The 22,367-nt window shown below is 43.1% G+C and overlaps 1 protein-coding gene across 2 annotated transcripts in view; it reads left to right on the forward strand.

Moving 5' to 3' along the window:
- LOC148542845 (protein argonaute-3) overlaps positions 1–22,367 on the forward strand; it is a 112,695-nt gene that overhangs the window by 52,335 nt on the left and 37,993 nt on the right. For both annotated transcript variants that reach the window (XM_088460299.1, XM_088460305.1), the window contains exons 5-6: positions 3,192–3,328; positions 22,215–22,349. In XM_088460299.1, coding sequence (XP_088316425.1) covers positions 3,192–3,328; positions 22,215–22,349 — 272 coding nt within the window. The remainder of the gene's footprint in view (positions 1–3,191; positions 3,329–22,214; positions 22,350–22,367) is intronic.

Raw genomic sequence — 22,367 nt, forward strand, 5'->3', positions numbered from 1 at the left:
GGTCGTTTCGTCCCATTCTCAACCTCAGGGGGCAGCGATGTGTTGGCTTATCTAGACGATTTGTTGCTAAGGGTACCTTCAATAGCCCTATTGCAACAACATCTTCAGATTACCATAGTTATGCTCCAGAGATTCGGCTGGACCATCAATTTTCCCAAATCAAATTTAATTCCATCTTAGAGGATGGTATTTTTGGGTCTTCTCTTCGACACCCAGTGTCACAGAGTGTTTCTTCCGCAGGAAAAGATTCAGGATAGTCAATCCAGAATAAGGATAATTTTACAGATGCCTCATATCTCAGTCCTCAGGGCTATGCAGTTACTGAGAGAAATTGTGGCTTAGTTCGAAGCCATTCCTTTCGCCAGATTCCATGCCCGACCACTGCAAAACGAATTGCTTCATCGATGGGTAAAGTCAGACCCTTGTTTATACAGGCAGATGTTCAGATAATCTCTGCAGACCCGTTAGTCACTTGTATGGTGGCTGCAGCATGCAAATCTGAACAGGGGTTGCCAGTTGTCAGTAATAAATTGGACATTGTCACCACAGATGCCAGCCTAATAGGCTGGGGATGGTGGATCTAGACATGCCTCTACAGGGTATTTGGTCCATCTAGGAAGCTTCTCTTTCCATCAATATACTGGAATTAAGGGCGATTTGGTATGCATTGGTTCAGGCTTAATCCCATCTAAGGAACCTACCATTGCGAATTCAATCAGACAATGCCACGGCAGTTGCTGATATAAACAAGCAGGGTGGCACACGCAATTGGCGAGCAATGAGGGATGTTTTTCACATCCTTCATTGGGCAGAAAGTTGGGTTCCAGCTTGACTTTGATGGCATGGTTCTTGATTCTAACATCTTGAACCTGTTGTAAAAACCATAATACAGGCTCGCAAACCAGTCTCGCTTCTCAGATTTATCATTGGATATGGAAGATATATATTTCTTGGTGTGAACAACACAAGTTTAAACTTAAAAGGTTCAGTTTGTCTCATCTTTTCTGCAAGATGGGTTGGTTAAGGGCCTTAGATTGACCTCTCTCTTAAGGGACAAATTTCGGCCCTGTTGATCCTGTTTCAAAGGAAGTTGGCCACCATTCCTGAAGTTCAAACCTTCTTGCAGGGGGTTCTTCGCATACAGCCTCCTTATGTCCCGCCAGTTCCTCCTTGGGACTTGAATTTAGTTTTGGAGGCACTTCAAAAGGCACCTTTTGAGCCATTGGAATCTGTAGAATTGCGATACCTCACTTTGAAGGTTATTTTTCTTTTGGCCATTGCCTTGGCCAGAAGTCTATCTAAGTTAGCAGCTCTTTCTTGTGAATCTCCGCTACTCATTTTTCAATAGGATAGGGTGGTGTTACGCACTAAACCTTCCTTTCTCCCTAAAGTGGTATCGGCCTTCCACATTAACCAGGATATTGTCCTTCCAGCCTTTCTCCAGGCTTCAGTGACTAGTGAAGCTTCTTCCTTAGAACTGTTGGATGTGGTACGTGCGTTACGCATTTACTTGGAGCGCATTGCGTCTTTGGGGTTTTCGGATTATTTGTTGGTGTTGATTGATTGCACCAAAAAGAGGCTGGCCAGCCTCCAAAGGATCCATTGCTAGATGGGTCACTTCTACCACCCGGCAGGCATATTTGTCTTCAAATGTGATGGTTCCTGCTTCATTCAGGCCCACTTGACTCGTGCTTCTTGGGCTGTGCGGCAAGGTGCCTCTGTAGAGCAGCTGTGCAGAGCAGCCACCTGATCATTCATACACCCTTTCACAAAATGTTACTGCTTCCATACATTTGGAGAGAGGGACGCCAGTGTAGGCCGAAAAATTCTAAGTGCGTCTGGTTCCAACGCTCCTCCCCTTAAATTGGCTTGCTTTGGTAGATCCCAGAGGTAATGGCATCCCCCAGATGGACTCGAAGGAAGAGATTTTCAAGAGAGTAAAAATTGTATTTCATTTTTCATACATCTGGGGGATGCAGGGATCCCTCCCTTCCTTGGTTTCATACAAGTTACCTGTTGGGTTTCTGGTTCTCTTAGTTCTTCCGTGGGTCTTTTTCCAGATTTATTAAACATAGACTGAGGTTCTAGTGGAAGGGGAGGGGTTATATAGGGGGTGGTGGGAGCCAGCCATAATTAGTGCCCGACTCCACAGCTCACTGTACATAAGCCAGAGGTAATGGCATCTCCCAGATAGACTCCAAGGAAGAGATTTTATGGTGAGTAAAATCTTTTTTTTTTTTAGCTTGGCAAACTATGGGCAAAATTTACTAAGCGGCGGGCTCTAAACCCCGGCTGTTTAGTGGCGGTTTGACGGTGGGTTCTAAACCCTGGGGGTTTGGTGGAGGTTTCTAAATGACTACCCTGTTCTATTCTATTCTAAAAATTTGTTTTGATGGCGGGTTTGCAGAGGTTTTGGCCTTGGTAAATTTGTGGATAGCAAAACCGCCACCAAACCTATGTTGTTCTGCAAAAAGAGCAAATGGGAAACGTGTTTTTACATGCTGGGCAAACATTGAATGCTCTTGCTTACTGCACACACATACTGGCCAGCTTTGCTGTGCTGTTCTTTAGAATAGGGCTATGCCACACCACCCTCACAACTTTAATTCATGTTGTCTCCTTTACAATGATGCAATGCAGCTCAAAATGACTTTTCCAGTTGAAGTTTGCACCGTGTAGCTAGATTTTTCTTAGCTTTAAACTGGCTTCATATTGTTCTACATTGCTTTTTGCTAGTCTAGCGCCACAGCTAGACTCTCCTGTGTCCTTATACCATAGGTTTTCTATAGAAAAGTGTTACTTTGGTTGCAGTATTGGTAACCCTGAATGCTGGAAAGGAATAAAAGAGTAAAATTCTCAGCCAGATGCCTTTGCCGGAAGGGTGGATAAAATATTATTCAATTGGGGCCAAGACTGTCGTGTAATACTTTTTTTTTTTGGTATGGTGTGTAGTAGTTTTGTGGGGTCACATGCATGTAAGATATTGTTAATCATCACAGGAGCTTTGTTCATAAGCTGAATTGTGGTGCCAGCACTCCTACTCGTGGTGGACTACCAGTTAAGTAGATCCTTTAGAAACATTCATTTTGCCACTTGTTCAACATTTAGTTTTTGTTTTTCTTGAATTTATTAGGTAATATTGTTTTATTTTAGTGTATCGTTATATATATTTTCTTTTGTATTATTTTAAGGTACACCCCTGTGGGACGCTCCTTTTTCTCTGCTCCAGAAGGGTATGATCACCCTCTGGGAGGGGGAAGAGAAGTCTGGTTTGGATTTCACCAATCTGTCCGACCTGCCATGTGGAAAATGATGCTAAATATAGATGGTAAGAAGTAGCAATATTATGATTGAACAGTGCATCAAAACATTCATTTTTGCATTTAATTTTAAATACTAATACATTTCTTTCACGTTTTTCTACAATATCCAAAATATGTCTGTAGCCTAGGGCTGGACAAATCTTGGTTGCCATGGAGATATTGCAATGCCTCCTGGCAACCAAAGCATGTCCTTCTTTTCCTCTGCACTAAAAACTGGCTCTGGTAGCCCCCTCTCAATTGTGTTTAATGAGAACCATTAGAAAAGGTTCCCGGTGATTACAGCTCACAGACACAATATTGTAACATGCTGTTACTGTTGCTAGAAGTGTGTTACTGTACTCACTGAAGGGGAGTTTCACTACAGTGTGGCTTTGGCTGCAATAGCAGCACTTTGTGATATAGCACGGCTCCCAGACACTGGCATTGCCCAGAACTAGTTCTAGCCATTTCCAAAAGATACATTGCAGAATGCAGAGGAGTTCAAACAGGTATTGCCGTGAAGGTACACAATGACACTGTGCGTTATAGGACACCAGCTAGCACTGTGTGTGTGATAGTGTGTACATTTTATATATAGGGTACTTCTATGTTGGCTATCCTTCCATGTTATGTTACCTGTTAGCAGACATCACATCTTTGTGTGTGTTGCTCACTTACAGTATGGACCAAAATAGCTGTTTAATCCCACAGCTCTAGATGTTACTAAGGAATGTCGGTTATTCTTAACCATGTATAAAACAGCTGTGTGCTGGTTCTATGTCATCAGGATTTCCAGAATTTCCAGTAAGCTTGAACACCATTGTAATGTGTTTCATAAGGCACAATAATTTTTTACTTTGATCACACTTTATAGGATTTGCATCGTACATATCCTTGGCACTGTTGGTCTTTCTGCTACACTGTAATGTATATATGTGGGAACTTCTTCTAGTGGAACCTCACCCTATAATGTAGACTACCTTTTCTTGGCCGGCCCAATAGTTCTGTCATGATAATGCCCACCTGATCATATGTTATGTGGGTATATCCAAAAATGACTAAAAGCTCCCAAAAGGATATCTTCCTTAAAACCCAAATCCTTCCACCACTACATTTTTGTTCAAGAACTGACACTCTAAAGAAGTTTCCAGTTATTTCTTTCATTTATTCCAAATTACAGTAGCAACCCAAATTGATCAGCAATACAGTAAATCAAATAATTCCCTGCATAAATGTAGCATTATAAAATAAAGCCTATCTGACTTATAAACTAATATGTGGCCTGATTCAGCAAGGATCGCTATTCTGCTTATACACACACAACGCAGGTGCTAATATCAGCTGTGATATGTAAATGTTTGCATTCACATTGCGATTGCAGCCTGACATAAGAACGCCCACTTCCCCTTACTCGCATCCGTATACTTTGACAACATAGCTAAACAATTGGTAACATCGGACCCATACGCACAGTAAAGGCAGGTCAGACCTCACTCAGGAATTGCTTACTTCAGTGCACGCTATGAGGCTTCAGGTGGGGTCTGGTATTGCAATTTATGCGCGCCTGTGCAACGGTGTTGAAACACACTGGCATGTCTGCGTTCGCCCGACCACCACCCACAAACCGCACTTCCCATCAATCACGCTGCCATGGATCTGCATAGCCTCTGCAATCGCAGCGGCTAGTTCGCGCACTACGATGCATGCGCAGTACGCAACAATCGACCGATTGCGTGTGTATAAGCAACTGCATTCTTTGCTGAATCGGGCCCATTGCTGTGTTCATACTGGATTATGTTTTATTACTACTTTATAGAACTATGGTCCTGATTTAGCACAGATCTCAAGTCTGCAATCACACGCACTCGGCTGCTGCGAAAAATATGCTAATGAATGCATACCCACTGCCAGCGCAGTACAAGATGCAGATGCCCAGCACATCATAAAGACGCCCCCTTACCATCACTCACATCCATAATAATGTGCAAGATTGCGAAAACATCGGTACAATCGAGAACCATCAGACCAATATGCAGAATAGTGGTTGACCTGACCCTCCAGCAGGAATTGCTAAACTTCCTGCGCGCTGCGAATACTCATGCTGTGTATGGGTTCGCTGTAGATAATTTATGCACGCCCCTGCAACGGCGTTCGAACGCACTGACACGACCTCCCCCTGTCACTGCCCACAAACGGCACTTCCTGTCAATCACTGGGTAATGGGTCTGCGTACTGCCTGCGTACTGCATTCCCGATCGCAGCGCCTGGTTTGTGCACGCCCAATGCATATTTGACTCATGCGCAGATCGTGAAAATCGGCCGAGTGCGTGCGTCTTCGTACTTGCGATCCGTGCTGAATCAGGTCCTATATTCTGTGTGGAGAACTGGAAAACATGCACAATTAGGGTACCCTAAGAACTTGTCATATCAGTATTTCACAGATCATTTAAGAGCATATATTTTGCAATCCACATTTTTTATATGGATGTGATAAATAATTTTCATGTGAATTTACCATTCTGCTCTTGCCAGGAGATGGGCTCCAATAAGAGCCTGTCCCTGGGAAGAGCTGGAAGCAGTGTGATGGCGTAAAGCTATCATGCTGCTTCCTAGATCGGGTTCTTGGCAGCATACTGTGCGAGCGCAGTTATTGAAGGATCCCTCTCTATAACAATTTGCAATATAGTAGCCATAGACTACTATGGACTTACGCCGTCTGCAGATGGCATTATCTATTGGGGCCAAGCTCCAATGCTTGGTAAATCCGACTGCATAGCAGCGCCCATAAAAACCTATGGGGGTTTCATTGTCGGTCGGAAATAGAGGGGCAGCAGCAGATATGTGAATTATCTGGTGCTGATAAATAGGCTCCTCAGTCCACTAAACATAGTATGATTTCCTACACATGCATAAAATAAAATTACTAAATTACATGGATGCCTTGGTACGCTGCATTGGGCCTGATGTGGACTTGAGTGTCCAACTGTTTGCTCAATGTACAGTCCACAAATGTTAAGTATTTATGTCTAAAAAGCTGCATGCAAATATGCTCACTTACACTTGCTATGGCACAGGGAGGGAAGGGGCAGACTAACAGAAATGATGATGCCAACCCATACAGAGACGCATATACGTCTGGTGTCTGTCTGCAGGTTGGTGCACACACTGGTGGTCTTGATCATTGCAAGCACTAGTTAGCTGCTTCTGATTGCAAATTCACCTATTGGAAGGATCACAAGTTTTGTACTTTCTATCCAAAGAAACTTCCAGATCTTGCAGCTACAGTCAGGTGCATAAATATTGGGACATTGACAGAATTTTCATATTTTGGCCTCTATTGACCACCACAATGGCTTTGAAATTAAACAAATGCTTCACAGTGCAGATGGACAATGACCCGAAGCATTATCAATTAAGCAGGTAAAAGGTCTGGAGTTGATTCTAGGTGTGACATTTGCATTTGGAATCAGTTGCTGTCGACTCTCAATATGAGATCCAAAGAGCTGTCACTATCAGTGAAGCAAGCCATCATTAGGCTGAAAATCAAAACAAACCCATCAGAGAGATAGCAAAAACATTAGGTGTGACCAAATCAACTGTTTGGAACATTCTTAAAAAGAAAGAACGCATCGGAGAGCTCAGCAACACCAAAAGACCCGGAAGGCCACGGAAAACAACTGTGGTGGATGACAGAAGAATTATTTCCCTGGTGAAGAAAAACCCCTTCACAACAGTTGGTTAAATCAAGAACACTCTCCAGGAGGTAGGTGTATATGTGTCAGTCAACAATCAAGAGAAGACTTCACAAGAGTGAATATAGAGGGTTCACCACAAAAACCGGAAGACCAGATTAGAGTTTGCCAAACAACATCTAAAAAGCCATTACAGTTCTGGAAAAACATCCTATGGACAGATGAGACAAAGATCAACTTGTACCAGCGTGATGGGAAGAGAAGAGTATGGAGAAGGAAAGGAACTGCTCATGATCCAAAACATACCACCTCATCAGTGAGGCATGGTGGAGGTAGTGTCATGGCGTGGGCATGTATGGCTGCCAATGGAACTAGTTCCCTTGTATTTATTGATGATGTGACTGCTGACAGAAGCAGCAGAATTAATTCTGAAGTGTTTTGGGCAATATTATATGCTCGTATTCAGTCAAATGCTTCAGAACTCATTGGACGGCGCTTCACAGTGCAGATGGACAATGACCCAAAGCATACTGCCAAAGCAACCAAAGAGTTTTTTAAGGCTAAAAAGTGGAATGTTATGCAATGGCCAAGTCAATCCCCTGACCTGAATCCGATTGAGCATGCATTTCACTTGATGAAGGGAAGATGCCCCAAGAACAAGCAGGAACTGAAGACATTTGCAGTAGAGGCCTGGCAGAGCATCACCAGGGATGAAACCCAGCGTCTGGTGATGTCTATGTGTTCCAGACTTCAGGCTGTAATTGCCTGCAAAGGATTTGCAACAAAGTATTAAAAAGTGAAAGTTAGATTTAGAATTGTTTAGTTTGTCCCATTACTTTTGGCCCCTTAAAAAGTGGAAGGCACATATAGAAACCGTTGTAATTCCTACACCGTTCACCTGATTTGGATGTAATTACCCTCAAATTAAATCTGAAAGACTGCAGTTAAAGCACATCTTGTTGGTTTCATTTCAAAGTCATTGTGGTGGTGAATAGGGGCCAAAATATGAAAATTCTGTCAATGTCCCAATATTTATGCACCTGACTGTATGTGCTGGGTAATCACTAAGCCATAGATGACTGGCCGCCAGATCTTAATAAGCAGGGGACAAAAATCACACCATTTACTGGAAACCATATTGCCTAAACAAGTTCTATCTTTGGAATGTGTTATAACCATAGGGGGTGTGCAATAAGTTTCCGGATGCACAAAAAGTATTTACAAACAAAGTGAACAGTACATTGTTTCAGAGTTTTCGCCAGAGGAGCCTATGCAAAGTTTCATGCGCTCAAACCTCTTGGTGAAGCAGCTGGACCAGTCTGAAGCAGGTATGTCTTCTACATGCTGGATGAAGGTCTCCACTGCAACTTCCGGTACCTTAAAACGAATCCCCACGCATCTTGCGCTTGATTTGTGGGTACATGAAAAAGTCGCAGGGGGCCAGGTCTGGACTGTACGGCGGATGACCAAGCTCCTGGATGTGTTCATGTGCCAGAAAGTCCACCACTTGGGGGCAGGTGCATTGTCGTGATGAGTTCTTGGACGGCACCTGGAAATGGATTCTGGCACTTGCGGCAGGCATTGGTTGGCGTACCAGTCCTCAGGGACTGTGTGCTGCTGCACAGCAGCTACATGACCATTCTTGGCCACAAAAACAACCACCATCTGCATGGCCATGTTGCAGTTTTGTCAGCACTTCTGTGGTGCCGCACCTCCAAATGGGGTCCACTGAGCCGACTGTTGTCTGGTCTCAGGGTCAAAACTGTAGATTCAGGATTCATTGCCACTGATGATCTCCCAGACAGAGTTTTAGCAACAGTCATCAAACCTGGCCAGCATGTTGCAGCTCCAAGTAACCCGATCTGCCTCCTGCTCTCACGAAACCTTGCTCATGCCAAGCTTTTCGTGGAATATCGAGCAGATGAGATGCCTATCTCCTTCTCTACTTGGGCCACAGTCACTCTGTTGTCTACCTTAACTATGGCCCGCATGGCAGCAACGTTGTCCTCTGTGATAGCGAACACCGGTCGCCGCAGAGTTCCTCGTTTTCCAGGGACCGTCTCCCATGCCAGAGTTCTGCAAACCACTTAAACACAGTGGTTCAGGATGGTGTTTTTTCCCCAAAAGCAGCTCGCAGTCGGTCAAAACCAAGACCACTCTTCTAGTTGTAGAAGATCATGGCTCTCCAGTGGCCTCTGTTGAGCTCCATAAGGAATTTGTGAAGGAAGTGAACAAGCTGACATCTTCAGTGAGCAGTGCTGCTTATATATGGTTCTGTGGAAATCGGTATGTAATGCTGGCTACCGGGTTGCGTCCTGTCACAATACCGACAGCGGCATCCCAATGGTTGGTATCCCGATAGGGGTCGGGTAAGTATACCTTTCTCTCCCCCGCCCCCCAATGTGGAATCATTTGGTATGGCCCGCTGAGCGTTTTTCTGCTAGCCTCATCTGGCTAGCAGGGTACCTAGAATGGCATATAAAATGGGAAAAAACAGTCGGCGCTAATAGAGCCAAAATAGATCTATTGGGTTTGATTAGCAGCTGTTCCAAAAAGAACTCTGTAGTTCTTCAGAAAGAAGGGAAACTTAAAACTTTTAAAAAAGGAACTGCGCTATTTCAATCACAATGGATACTGAATACGCACACATATATTATATATAGTAAAAGTGTAAACAATTTATTTAGACAGATAGTATGATACTAACATAGATGACTGGATCCCAGCATCATATAAGTTACTATGATGATCTAAAAATAGACACTTATAACAGAACTCCCTTTCCTAAAGTTAGGAAGGGAAAAATGAATAAAATAAATAAATAAAAATATACAAAGTCCCAATATCAGGGATAAATTATCCAAAATGAATCCTCTATTAATAATTTGTTGATACAAAGTTCCAAATATGTTGCAAATAGATGGTAACTGATAAATATTGTCCTGAGAGAGTGCAACAATGTCTCTGCTCTGTGCAGTGGAAATATTCTCTTAAATTCCATAGGTATTGCTAAATGAGCTGTATAGTAAAGTGCTTCTTACCGATGCAGCATGGGCAGTCGATCTGTGAGTCCGTGCTGGTGGTATATTAGCTCGGTCCCAGGGGCGGCTGGGGGGGGGAACAGCGTCTGCCAGGAGGGTTGCCTGCCTTTCCGGGGGGCTGGGAGCTGTACCCGAGTTTCGGGAGGCTCCCGGCAAAATCGGGAGGGTAGGCAAGCCTGGCTATATTCAAGATGTAAAAAACAAAAAAAACAAAACACAAGAATAGAATGAATTGTATAAATTGACATTAAACCTAGTCAACATATTATACTAGACATGGATAGACTTTTCTATTTTGTCATCAGGTTCTTACTCATACTTACCTACTCTCCCGATTTGGTCAGGAACCTCCCGAAAATCGGGTGCCACTCCTAACCCACCCGGAAAAGAAGGTAACCCTCCCGGCCAGCTGCCGACCCCCCGCGAATCACCCCGCAGTGGGGGGGGGGGTGGGGGCGATGATGCGATTAGCGCTGAATCGCATCACCCTGACCCTGCCCCCTGCTTTACAATGCCGAAAACCTCGGCATTGTGAGGCGCGGGGTCGGGTCCAAAATGATGCGATTTTTCTGCTATGCCCCCTGTCCCGCCTCCATTGCAGGGTAGTATCCCCGGCCACACCCCCTCTATACGCGTCACTCCTTCCTGCTTCACCGACCTGGCTGCCCCACCATTACAGAAAATGTTTCAAATACTCCTGGTTGTGAACCACTGATTTAGATACACGAGGTCTGTCTAAAAAGTTTGGTGAATGGTCTGATATATCTGTATTCAACGCTTGCAACAAGGCCACCGCATTGCCATTGCATTAATTTCAACAGACTGTCCCGAGAAGTGTGCGTCGAACAGCAATGGAGCAACGACACAGCATTAAGTTCTGCTTCAAATTGGGTAAATTGGCGACGGAGACGCACAAAATGTTGGTGACAGTGTATGGACAGGAGGCTGTGAGTAGAAAATTTGTGTACGATTGGTTTGCACGCTTTCGCAGTGGCAAGGAATCGGTGGAAGATGAGCTCCTTTGCTGTTCGACGCACACTGCTCGGGACAGTCTGTTGAAATGAATGCAATGTGGTGGCCTCGGGCAAACCCTGACTGGGGGCAGGTCCATGCATGTCAGCGCGCATTGCCACAGTATATACACTGTGATGTGGAACTGACTGTCTAAAGACACCTTTACATCCCTCCTCTCCGGGGCATCAGTCCATTTTACTAAGAAAGGGCAAGAGTCCGTGGAAAGTGGAGAGAACTAATTGAATCCTGTCCCTGTGTAGTCAGCCACGTGGAGTTGGAGCCCAGTCCTGAAATAGTGAAAGCTGTGTATGTGGTGATGGGGGATATAATAGACAGTTTATAGCCACTGACTAGTATTGTGGAGAACCTTAACAAGAAATTACAACCTCTTTCCAAAATGGCATTATTCCTGCTGCAGCACTCCTCCTACTCTTTCCTTTCTTTAAATGCTTTCCTATTTGAGAGGTGCTAATCCATTCTTCATTAGCTGCAAACTTAGCAGTAAATAACCTCCTCCTACCTAAAACACATTATATTCTTTGTTTAAATACAGTTTTAAACTACCCTTCTAACTTAGTACATTTGCAAAATCTTTGCGAGGGTGAATGCTATGGCTGCCAGACTCTTATGTGACAGATTGTTCTGACAAGAAGGCCCCCCTGGGACACTATTACATCATATGCCGTGTGACTGGCAAGTGCCTTGTTATCGCAATGATACCAATCTATAAATCAATGATAGATTGCAAGCTTGCGACCAGGATCCTCATATCTCTCTGCTGTTAAGGTTTTCCAAATTGTAAATCACAATGGAATATGGTGGTGCTACATAAAAAAAAAAGTTAGTAAATAAATTATAGCTGCTGGGAGAAAGCTGTAAGGTAAACCGAACAGCTCAAGTACCCTCTTGGAGTAAACTAGAATGATATGATAAGAAAACACATCATTTTTTAATTTTTTTTGCTGAAGTGCAAGTTTAAAGTCTAAGTGCATGTTTTAAAAAGAACCGTCTTGCTGTGTAGTAAATGCACAGCGTGGGACCCCCCCCCTCCTTACTTAAGCTAGGTACATACTAGACGACTCGGAAACGATTCGATTTTGTGAACGATTTCTATTGAACTCCCGGGCAAACGACCTAGTGCAACGACCAAACAATGTATATTGCATCGTGTGGAGGTTAGATATAATGTAAGCATATCGCCTGGTCGTTCGGTAGTGCATACACATTGCACGATCTGCAGGGAATCGTTAACGAGATTGACAGATCGTCGCATCTTCAGATCTTTTGTACATGTAGGAAGAACGGCGCCACGGATCCCACATAGTGCGTACACATTTGACGATTTCAGCAGTTTGACGTTCCGATGCGTCGGAATCGGTCAAATCGTTCAGAATATCGTCTAGTATGTAGGAGCCTTTAGCAAGATCCTTTCCTCGTGTGCTCAAGTGATCCACCTTTGGCTACTGGAGTATAAAAATCATGTTGACCATATCCAGCAGTATCATTTTGCATTTAAAAACCAGGCTGTGACCCTGGTAGATCATTGGCATGAAGAAGCTGGTGAGTGGTAATACTGTGGGATCATCGGTGCTACATAGGGAGACAATCACCAAAGTGACAATTGTTCACTTGTTTCTCATTTAAAAGAATAAATGGGTGAAAAAGGGGGTATTTGTATTGCTAGGTTAAACAATAGATCTTAAATGTAATGTTTAAAATGAAATCTATAAAGGTAACTATATATCCCATCTCTTTTCTGCAAGATGCCACCTTAGGATGGCAGAGTCTTGCATCATCCTGTGGCAGTGTAGAAATGTGAGTGACTGCTGTCTTGGTAATGCTCTATCACATATTGGGCCTCTCCATTAATGTCACAGCTGTTATCTGAGCTCTGAGCTGTATCAGCACCATGGGCTTCTGAAGACCTGCAAAGCCAGGAAAGTACATTTTTAAAATAATACATACAGGTTTAATGGGTTTTTTAAATCCCTTTTAAACCTTTTAGATAGTATTAGTAAAATAATAAATAATGTGACTCTCTGCTTTTTGTTTAATGTTTGGGATTGTTCTGCTAAAGTATAACTTGTGCTGCAATGCAACTCTTATTTTGAAAAAGCATACACACTGAACTGTACCTCAATATTCACCTAAATGTATTATATTCTACCCATAATGGATATGGTTTTTCCTTGCTTCTAGTGTGTGGGCTCATTTTAAATGGAGAAGTAATTGGAAACCCTGTGTAACCTACACAAGTGACATCCGTGGCCATGACTCACAACTCTCCCAGTTTCTTTCTATTTTTTCCTTTCTCTAAACTGTTGGATAAGAGACTTACAATAAAGCCCCCCTGCATTCCTGGGCCTTTATTCATCCCGTCTTGTTGCTTCCTCCCTAGTCAACTCTTCTCTGACTGTTGATTTGTAACCTGTACATAATTTAGATGTTATTATATAGTACTTATAAAGCATCAACATTATATACAGCTGGAACTCTGAGCACACACATGTAAAGTATAAAAACCAAAGCAAAACACAACGGTGCGTGTGACTGAGAGAAGGAAGCACATGAGTCAGTGAAACTTTTGGACAGAGCAATGTTACTATACCACTCTATATGCTCGAACATAACTCCCAAAAATACTGTGATGAGAACTGATGTATTTTGATCTGGACTTCGATCCTTTTTTTTTTTTTTTTCTAACACAACTTTTCATGTCTGATAGAAGCTTTGTTGAAAAGGGCTTGGGTATAGCTAAACTAACTATTCTATTATTTTATAATACCAATGGACAAGTAGATTTTGGTAACTAGAGGCACTGTTCTGTTGCGTATATGTGATATTTTTATTTTACTGCCTCTAGTAAGCAATGTAGAAGCTTCCAATTATGTTAATTTATAAGGGATGAGATTCTCTGTTCAGAATTATAAATGGTTTACAGAGTATCTTTAGGACAGAAAAATGGAAACACATGGTAGGTGATATTTGCTCTCTCAGGGGGATGTACACTAGGTGTAGAACGATCAGACCATATGTAGCACAAGCACTACTGTCACAGAATGGTTCAACAAATACAGTCAAGTGCATAAATATTGGGACATTGACAGAATTTTCTTATTTTGGCCTCTATTTACCACCACAATGGCTTTGAAATGAAACAAACAAGATGTGCTTTAACTGCAGACTTTCAGATTTAATTTGAGGGTAATTACATCCAAATCAGGTGAACGGTGTAGGAATTACAACTGTTTCTATATGTGCCTCCCACTTTTTAAGGGGCCAAAAGTAATGGGACTATCAACTGAAAAGCTATTTCATGGACAGGTGTAATTTCTTTATCAATTAAGCAGGTAAAAGGTCTGGAGTTGATTCTAGGTGTGACAAACGCACCTGAGAGCTCAGCAAAACCAAAAAACCCGGAAGACCACGGAAAACAACTGTGGTGGATGACAAAATAATTATTTCCCTGGTGAAGAAAAACCCTTTCACAACAGTTGGCCAAATCAAGAACACACTCCAGGAGATAGGTGTATATGTGTCAAAGTCAACAATCAAGAGAAGACTTCACAAGAGTGAATATAGAGGGTTCACCACAAGATGTACATTGGTGAGCCACAAAAACAGGAAGACCAGATTAGAGTTTGCCAAACAACATCTAAAAAAGCCATTACAGTTATGGAACAACATCCTATGGACAGATGAGACAAAGATTAACTTGTGCCAGAGTGATGAGAAGGAAAGGAACTGCTCATGATCCAAATCATACCACCTCATCAGTGAAGCATGGTGGTGGTAGTGTCATGGCGTGGGCATGTATGGCTGCCAATGGAACTGGTTCCCTTGTATTTATTGATGATGTGACTGCTGACTAAAGCAGCAGAATGAATTCTGAAGTGTTTCGGGCAATATTATATGCTCATATTCAGTCAAATGCTTCAGAACTCATTGGACGGCGCTTCACAGTGCAGATGGACAATGACCCGAAGCATACTGCAAAAGCAACCAAAGAGTTTTTTAAGGCTAAAAAGTGGAATGTTATGCAATGGCCAGGTCAATCCCCTGACCTGAATCCGATTGAGCATGCATTTCACTTGATGAAGACAAAACTGAAAGAAAAATGTCCCAAGAACAAGCAGGAACTGAAGACATTTGCAGTAGAGGCCTGGCAGAGCATCACCATGGATGAAACACAGCGTCTGGTGATGTCTATGCGTTCCAGACTTCAGGCTGTAATTGCCTGCAAAGGATTTGCAACAAAGTATTAAAAAGTGAAAGTTAGATTTAGGATTGTTTAGTTTGTCCCATTACTTTTGGCCCCTTAAAAAGTGGGAGGCACATATAGAAACCGTGGTAATTCCTACACTGTTCACCTGATTTGGATGTAATTACCCTCAAATTAAATCTGAAAGTCTGCAGTTAAAGCTCATCTTGTTTGTTTCATTTCAAAGCCATTGTGGTGGTGAATAGAGGCCAAAATATGAAAATTCTGTCAATGTCCCAATATTTATGCACCTGACTATAGGTTTATTTGCATCATTTAATTTTGTCATCTTGAACCCCACATGTAGCGATTTAGTGGTCATTTTGCTCAAAACAACTACTTTTCCAAGACTGATCATTCTGTGTTGCCACCATTAGTTTGTAGTAGTAACATATATTTTAGCTCAAATACTTTTCAGTTGCAGAAGCACAATTATGCGAAATAAACACATTAAAGATTAACAGAATATAGAAAGAGAGCTGAGTATTGGCCATTAAGAAAATAATGGTGCATTAATCAAGTGCTTGAGTAAAGCAGTGTTTTTTGACGTTCCAATGAGTAGGAGCAGTAAAACTATATACCGTATATACTCGAGTATAAGCCAAGTTTTTCAGCACATTTTTGGGGGCACTACCAGGGGGGGGATTACTACTGGGGGCACTACCAGCTGCTGCATTTCCCACCCTAGGCTTATACTCGAGTCATTAAGTTTTCCCAGTTTTTTGGGCTCGGCGGTATTTCATACCGATTCCCTGCCAAAACAGGATCCTGATTTGGAAAGGCTTTGTATGTAAATAAGCCAATCATGAAACAGATTTGACATCTTAAAGGAAGCCAGTGAGGAGACTGGAGATCAGGGGTTATGTTTCAAGAATAGACAGGTTAGGTAACAGCCTGGCTGCTTATTGTGCACTAGCTGCAAGCAGAACAATTCTTTTTCAGGGAGACCGAAGTAGAGTGCATTGCAGTAGTCCAAGTGTGATACTGTACTTGTCTGTAGTGAGTCTTGTAGCCTGCCTATTTCCTTTAGTTGTTAAGGAAAAAAGCATTTATTCAAATAAGCCATAGGCTTCCAAAACCAAAAGGATTTTAGCGCTTTCCAGGTGATTTATTAAGATGAAATCTGTCACCAAACCACAGTTTAGAAGCAAAAATACGTCCCCATTTTTTTTATTAAATGAAGGAATATATAGCGCCATATTTTCGAAAGGGACTGCTTGTAAAACCACTGCAAAAATCCCCAAAAGAGTTGCCTCAATAGCTACTACTAGTGATATGCTTTAACAGCCGGTTTGTAGGGATTTCAGGGGGCCCCACCCTCTTTCTGCTCCTGATTTTGCTACTACTGTACCAGTTTAGTTATACATTTTATAACCGTGCTGCACTATATAAATCGCATTGTTTTTGTACTTTGTCTCCCATTTGAGAAATGCTGCAGATCGATGGCAGGGTACAGCTCAGGTCAAAACAACCTATAGTAAATACAGTGGTTTTGCCCTGAAACCCGCCGTCAATCAGTCGTGGATCCCAGCCGGCAAAAATCACTAAATTACTGAATTTTGCTCTATGTACATTTTCAGCGTGTTAGAAGTTTAGGAAACGGATAGTTGGAAGCAAAGAGTTTATTTTTAGACTTTGGTGATATAAATTAACTGCAGATATCTGCTGCTAAAAACCTTTAAATAAAAAAATGGAGATGAGCGTTTTGGTTATGGCACTGATCTTCCCGCCAAGTTCGGATCTTAGAACGAGGCAAAAAGCCATCATTGTCCGTGAAAGATGACGTTTTGCCTTGTTCTGAAAATCGTACTTGACTGGAAGATCGGAGCTAAAACCGAAATGCTCATTTCTATTAGAGCCATTGGCCCTCATTCAGACGCGGTCGGAAGCGCAGAGCGCTCGCAACTGGGTCGATGTTTAGGCCCGGCGCAGGCGCAGCGGCCGCACTGCGCAAGCGCCGGAGCGAGAGAAATTCTCTCGCTCCGGAGCTCACTACAAAAGGGGCAGTTGTCGATGTTGATCGACAGCTCGGCCCGTTTTGTAGGCGTGGCGGGGGGGTGGTTTCACAAACGGAGGCGTTCCTTAAGGAACACCTGCCATTTTGTGGGCGGCCGCACTGACATCAGCAGTGATGTCAGTGGGGAGCTTCCTGCTCGATCAGAGCAGGAAGCTCCCTGGGGATTGCGGTTGCCGAGACTCAACCTTCGGGTCTCATCGCAAGCCCCGATGGTCGCGATGGTCTTGACCATCGCCACCATCAACCTGGTCGGTCGCTAAGCTGTGGGTGGTAACCCACAGCTTAGCTAGCGACCAGGAGGCCGCACTTGAAAAGTTAAGCGGCCGCCCTCATTCAGAGCGAGCGAGCTCTCGCTTCTTGCAACCGCCTCTGAATGAGGGCCATTATTTCTGAAAGGAGGTGTACTCTCTTTTGCTTGCTACATCTCAATTTAGATGTAACTTATAGCGTTAATTCTCTGTAAAAGTGACATTCTACAGTAAAGATCATTAAGTCTATAAAATTATGAAATTGTTTCTAATGCTCTGTTAAAGAACAGAGCAAAATTTCAGTCTACAAGTAGGTACAGTACAGTAACCTTGTTTTTGACGGAATCGGTATAATTTACCGCCGGCCGCATGGGGTGAAGATCCTGAACGTACAAAGGTAAGTATTAACTAACCCTAACCCCCCTCTAAGTGCCTAAACCTAACCCCCCCCTTCCCTAAGTCTCCTGGGCGGGGATGCCTAACTCTAACCTCCCGCAGGGGGTGCCTAACCCTAACCCCCCCTTCACCTAACCTCCCTGGGGGTGCCTAAGCCGAAGTCCCCCCTGGGAGCCCCTAACCTAACCCTTCACTCCCGCGGCTGTCCGCGCCCAGCTTACCTTCGATCAGTAAGCCGGGTGTCGGGCTCCTGGCGCAAGTCTAATGACAGGCATCAGGATTTCGACGCCTGTCATTAGACACTTGCCTGGATTAGACAGTCGGGAAGCCGGCGGTCGGGATTTCGTCCGTCGGCTTCCCGTTTTTAACAGATATACACTGAAGTACCAAAAGTCATGGGATAGGGTATGCAGTCAGGAAGCCGGCGGTTGAAATGCCGATCGCTGACTTCCCGACTGTGAAAGCCTGACAGGGGACTAATGATAAGCGTCTAAATACCGACGCCTATCATCAGTCCCACGCCGAAACGTACCGAACGTAGGAAAGCCGGGTGTCGGGACCTGTTAGGTGCGCACGCGCGCTAGGGAGAGGGGTGTTAGGTTTAGGGACTCCTGGGGGGACTGAGGGCTAGGCACCCCCTGGGAGGGTTAGGATTAGGCTACGGGAAGGGTGGTTAGGGTCAGGCACCCCCGGGGGGAGGTTAGGGTTAGGCACCCCCCAGGAGGGTTAGGCTCAGGGCGTGGAGAGGGGGGTTAGAGTTAGGCACACCTAAGGGAGGGTTAGGATACTTATCAGGTGCCGTCGGGATCTTCATCTGCCAGGCTTAGGTCCGGTGATATGTCATACGTCTTCCATGGGATAGATGCCTAGTATTGTGTAGGACCCCCTCTAACCCAACGAAATGCAGCAACTCAAAATAATATCGATTCCACAAGTGGACGATGTTGACCCATGCCGTCTGGATAGCTTCCCACAGCTCCCTGATATTTGTAGATGCAGGATCTTGGGTCCGAAAGGACCTCTCCACCGCGTCTTATAAATGCTCGATTGGGTTCATGTCGGGCAGATGTGGTGTCCACACCATTCTTCGGAAGTCTCCAGAATGCTTCTCAAACCAATTCAGGACAGTTTGGGACCAATGACACTGGTGCATTATCCTGTTGGAATATTCCAATGTTGTGGGGGTACATGAAGTCCATAAAGGTGCATACACACACAACGATTTTTTGATCGATTATTGTTAAACAATATCGTTTAACGATAATCGTTTCTAAGAATCGTTCACTTTCTGAGTCAAACGATGAACGATTATCGTTCATGCGTGTTCATGTTTGTAGTTCAGTCAGACTTGTCAACTGAACGATTTTCAGTAAGTTAATATGCAAAAATCTTTTGTAGTTCATAAAAAGCGTTCATTACATTTAGTAAATGAACAATTTTAGTAACCTGTTTTCGTTCATTTTTTCAAGGGAAAAAATTGTTTACTAAAATCTTTCATTTACAAAATCGGTGTGTGTGTGTATGCACCTTTAGGGCTGCAAATGGTCATCAAGCAGTGTCGCTTGTCTTTTACCATAGACAATTCTGGCCAGACGCTGCAGGTCATGATCATTAAGCTCCCATCATCGACCACTGTGCTGTCCATGGTGGGTGATAATGCCTTCCATGAGGTATTCCCAGTACACACCTGACACCGTAGATTGAGGAATGTTGAATGTCCGCACAACTTCAGAAATGGAATGTCCTATCTGTTGAGCAACCATTATCATACCCCTTCCTACTCCGATAATTCACGTCGCTTTGCCATGAGCAGCCCGGCCGGTGTTCAAACTCACTCACAAGATTTCAGATTACAACTGATGCAGGTCTGGGCATTTTCAAGACCTCATAATACAGTGACTCCACCTACCAATACCTATACATACTGCTATCCCATGACTTTTGGCACTTCAGTGTATTATCCAGTTCCACACAGGGGCAGTTTGAGAGGAAGGAGCCCAAGTGTGGGCTCTCCGCGCTCTCGCTGACGCATATGCCGAGTAGACTTTATTACTGTGCCAGAGTCTACGGTGCACGCACCATTTTCCCAGAAATTACAGCTGTGTTGGCGGTAAGGTAAGTATAAAGCTGTATACACACACAACGATTTAGTTAATGAACGATTTTAGTAAACTATTTTCTACCTTGAAAAAATGAACTAAAATCGTTTTCTAAAGTTGTTCATTTAAATGTAATGAACGATTTTTATGAACTACAAACGATTTTTGCATATTAACTTAATGAAAATCATTGAGTTGACAAGTCTGACTGAACTACAAACGTGAACGCGCATGAACAATAATCGTTCATCGTTTGACTCAGAAAGTGAACAATTTTTTCAAATGATTATCGTTTAACGATAATCGTTCAAAAAATCGTTGTGTGTGTGTATGCAGCTTAAGTATTGGGTCCCTTGGACAGCACATCTTGCACTCTATACAGATCTACCCTTAGTTCCACAGCACATGGACTTTCTTATGTGGAAATGTCCCCCCAAAATGTTTTCACTTAGGGCCTGATTCAGCAAGGATTGCTATTCTGCTAATACGCACGCAACGCGTGATATGCAAATGATTGCACTCGCATTGCGATCACAGCCTAACATAAGGACGCCCACTTCCCCTTACTCACATCCGTATACTTTAGCAACATAGCGAAATAATCGTTAACATCGGACCCATACTCACCCTTGCACAAGCTCAGACCTTACTCAGAAATTGCTAACTTCCACGCACGCTGAGAGATCTCGCACTGCGTATGGCCTCGCAGTGACTAATTTATGTATGCCCCTGCAACGGTATGCAAACACACTGGCATGCCTGCATTCCCCATCCACCCCCCTGTCACCACCCACAAACTGTGCTTCCTGTCAATCAGTCTGCGTGGGCTAGATCGCGCACACAGTGCGATGCATGTGCAGAACGAAACAAACGGCTGATTGGGTGCATATTAGTAACTGCGATTCTTGCTGAATCAGGCCCTTATATAAATATAATATTTATAATATAGAATATATATATAATAAATGTTTACATGCTGATCAGTTTGGGCTCTTTCTGAGACATTTGGTGTTTCTTACCCTTTTCTTTTCGTGGGTCCTATGCATTATCTCACATATATTGCAGGGGGCTTATTTTGAAACCACTTATTTAACACCTCTTTTTCCAGTGCTTGGTGTTCAACTGGGTCTGGTAACAGCTAAAAAGGTCTTTTAAAAAATAAAATAAATGTGCATATTTAAAACCATCAATCAATTGACTTTGGAGCAAAACAAACAAAAAGCGCAAATTTGTACTTGGGCAAAACCATGTTGCACTACAGATGGAGCAGATATAAAATGTGCAGAGATATTAAGAGTAGTTTAGTTCTTCTAACTTGCAGTGTAGAAATAAAGCTGTCCAGTATTTGTGGGCTACATGCAATAGCAGCCATTTTTTACCTTTTATGCAAAATATAGATGTATTTGCACCTCTTACGTTTCAGCATGGTTTGTCGAAATGTAGAGTTGCTCCTTTTTTGCTTTGCTCCCAACTCCGATCAGCTCATTTGTGTGTATTCAGAATGAATAAATGTTCTAAATTTGACTTTTTGTTTTATTTATTTTTTTAGAATCTAAAGGGACATGAAAGAGTAAAATAAATGTTAAATGACTGAGTTGACATTTTTCAAAGCTATGCTAGCCTGCTATCTGTATGCACTGTGATATGATTGTAAACAACCTGACCATATAAGCTATGCTAGCCTGCTATCTGTATGCACTGTGATATGATTGTAAACAACCTGACCATATAAGCTATGCTAGCCTGCTATCTGTATGCCCTGTGATATGATTGTAAACAACCTGACCAATATCTGATATGCAGGTAAATGCAGTCAGAACATGACCGCATATAAACTCAATTGGCCTATGTATGATCATCTTCCAGTGCATGAACAGTTACAGTGAAGCATGGATGAGGTCTGGCTGCTCATCCCGGGAGGCCCAATCTAAGCCACTTTGTGTAGCCAAGATGGTAGCAGATTATTAGTTTGTATGGCCAGCATTTAATGCTTCGATTTCCTGCCTATTCTGTCTATTAATGATTGGGATTATGATACTGGAGATAGTTTCTGTAATGTATTGCAATACATTTACACATTAAGAGAATAATCTGTTTCATTAAACCAATTTTGTGTACATTACATTATGCTTCCTTCCATACAGTTTCTGCCACTGCCTTCTACAAAGCACAACCAGTAATCCAGTTCATGTGTGAAGTTCTAGATATTCATAACATTGATGAACAACCGCGACCTCTGACTGATTCTCACCGGGTAAAATTCACCAAAGAGATAAAGGGTAAGTACCTGAAGCTCA

This window comes from Taudactylus pleione, unplaced genomic scaffold (genome assembly GCF_031769625.1).
Source record: "Taudactylus pleione unplaced genomic scaffold, aTauple2 ptg000007l, whole genome shotgun sequence".
Taxonomy (NCBI): domain Eukaryota; kingdom Metazoa; phylum Chordata; class Amphibia; order Anura; family Myobatrachidae; genus Taudactylus; species Taudactylus pleione.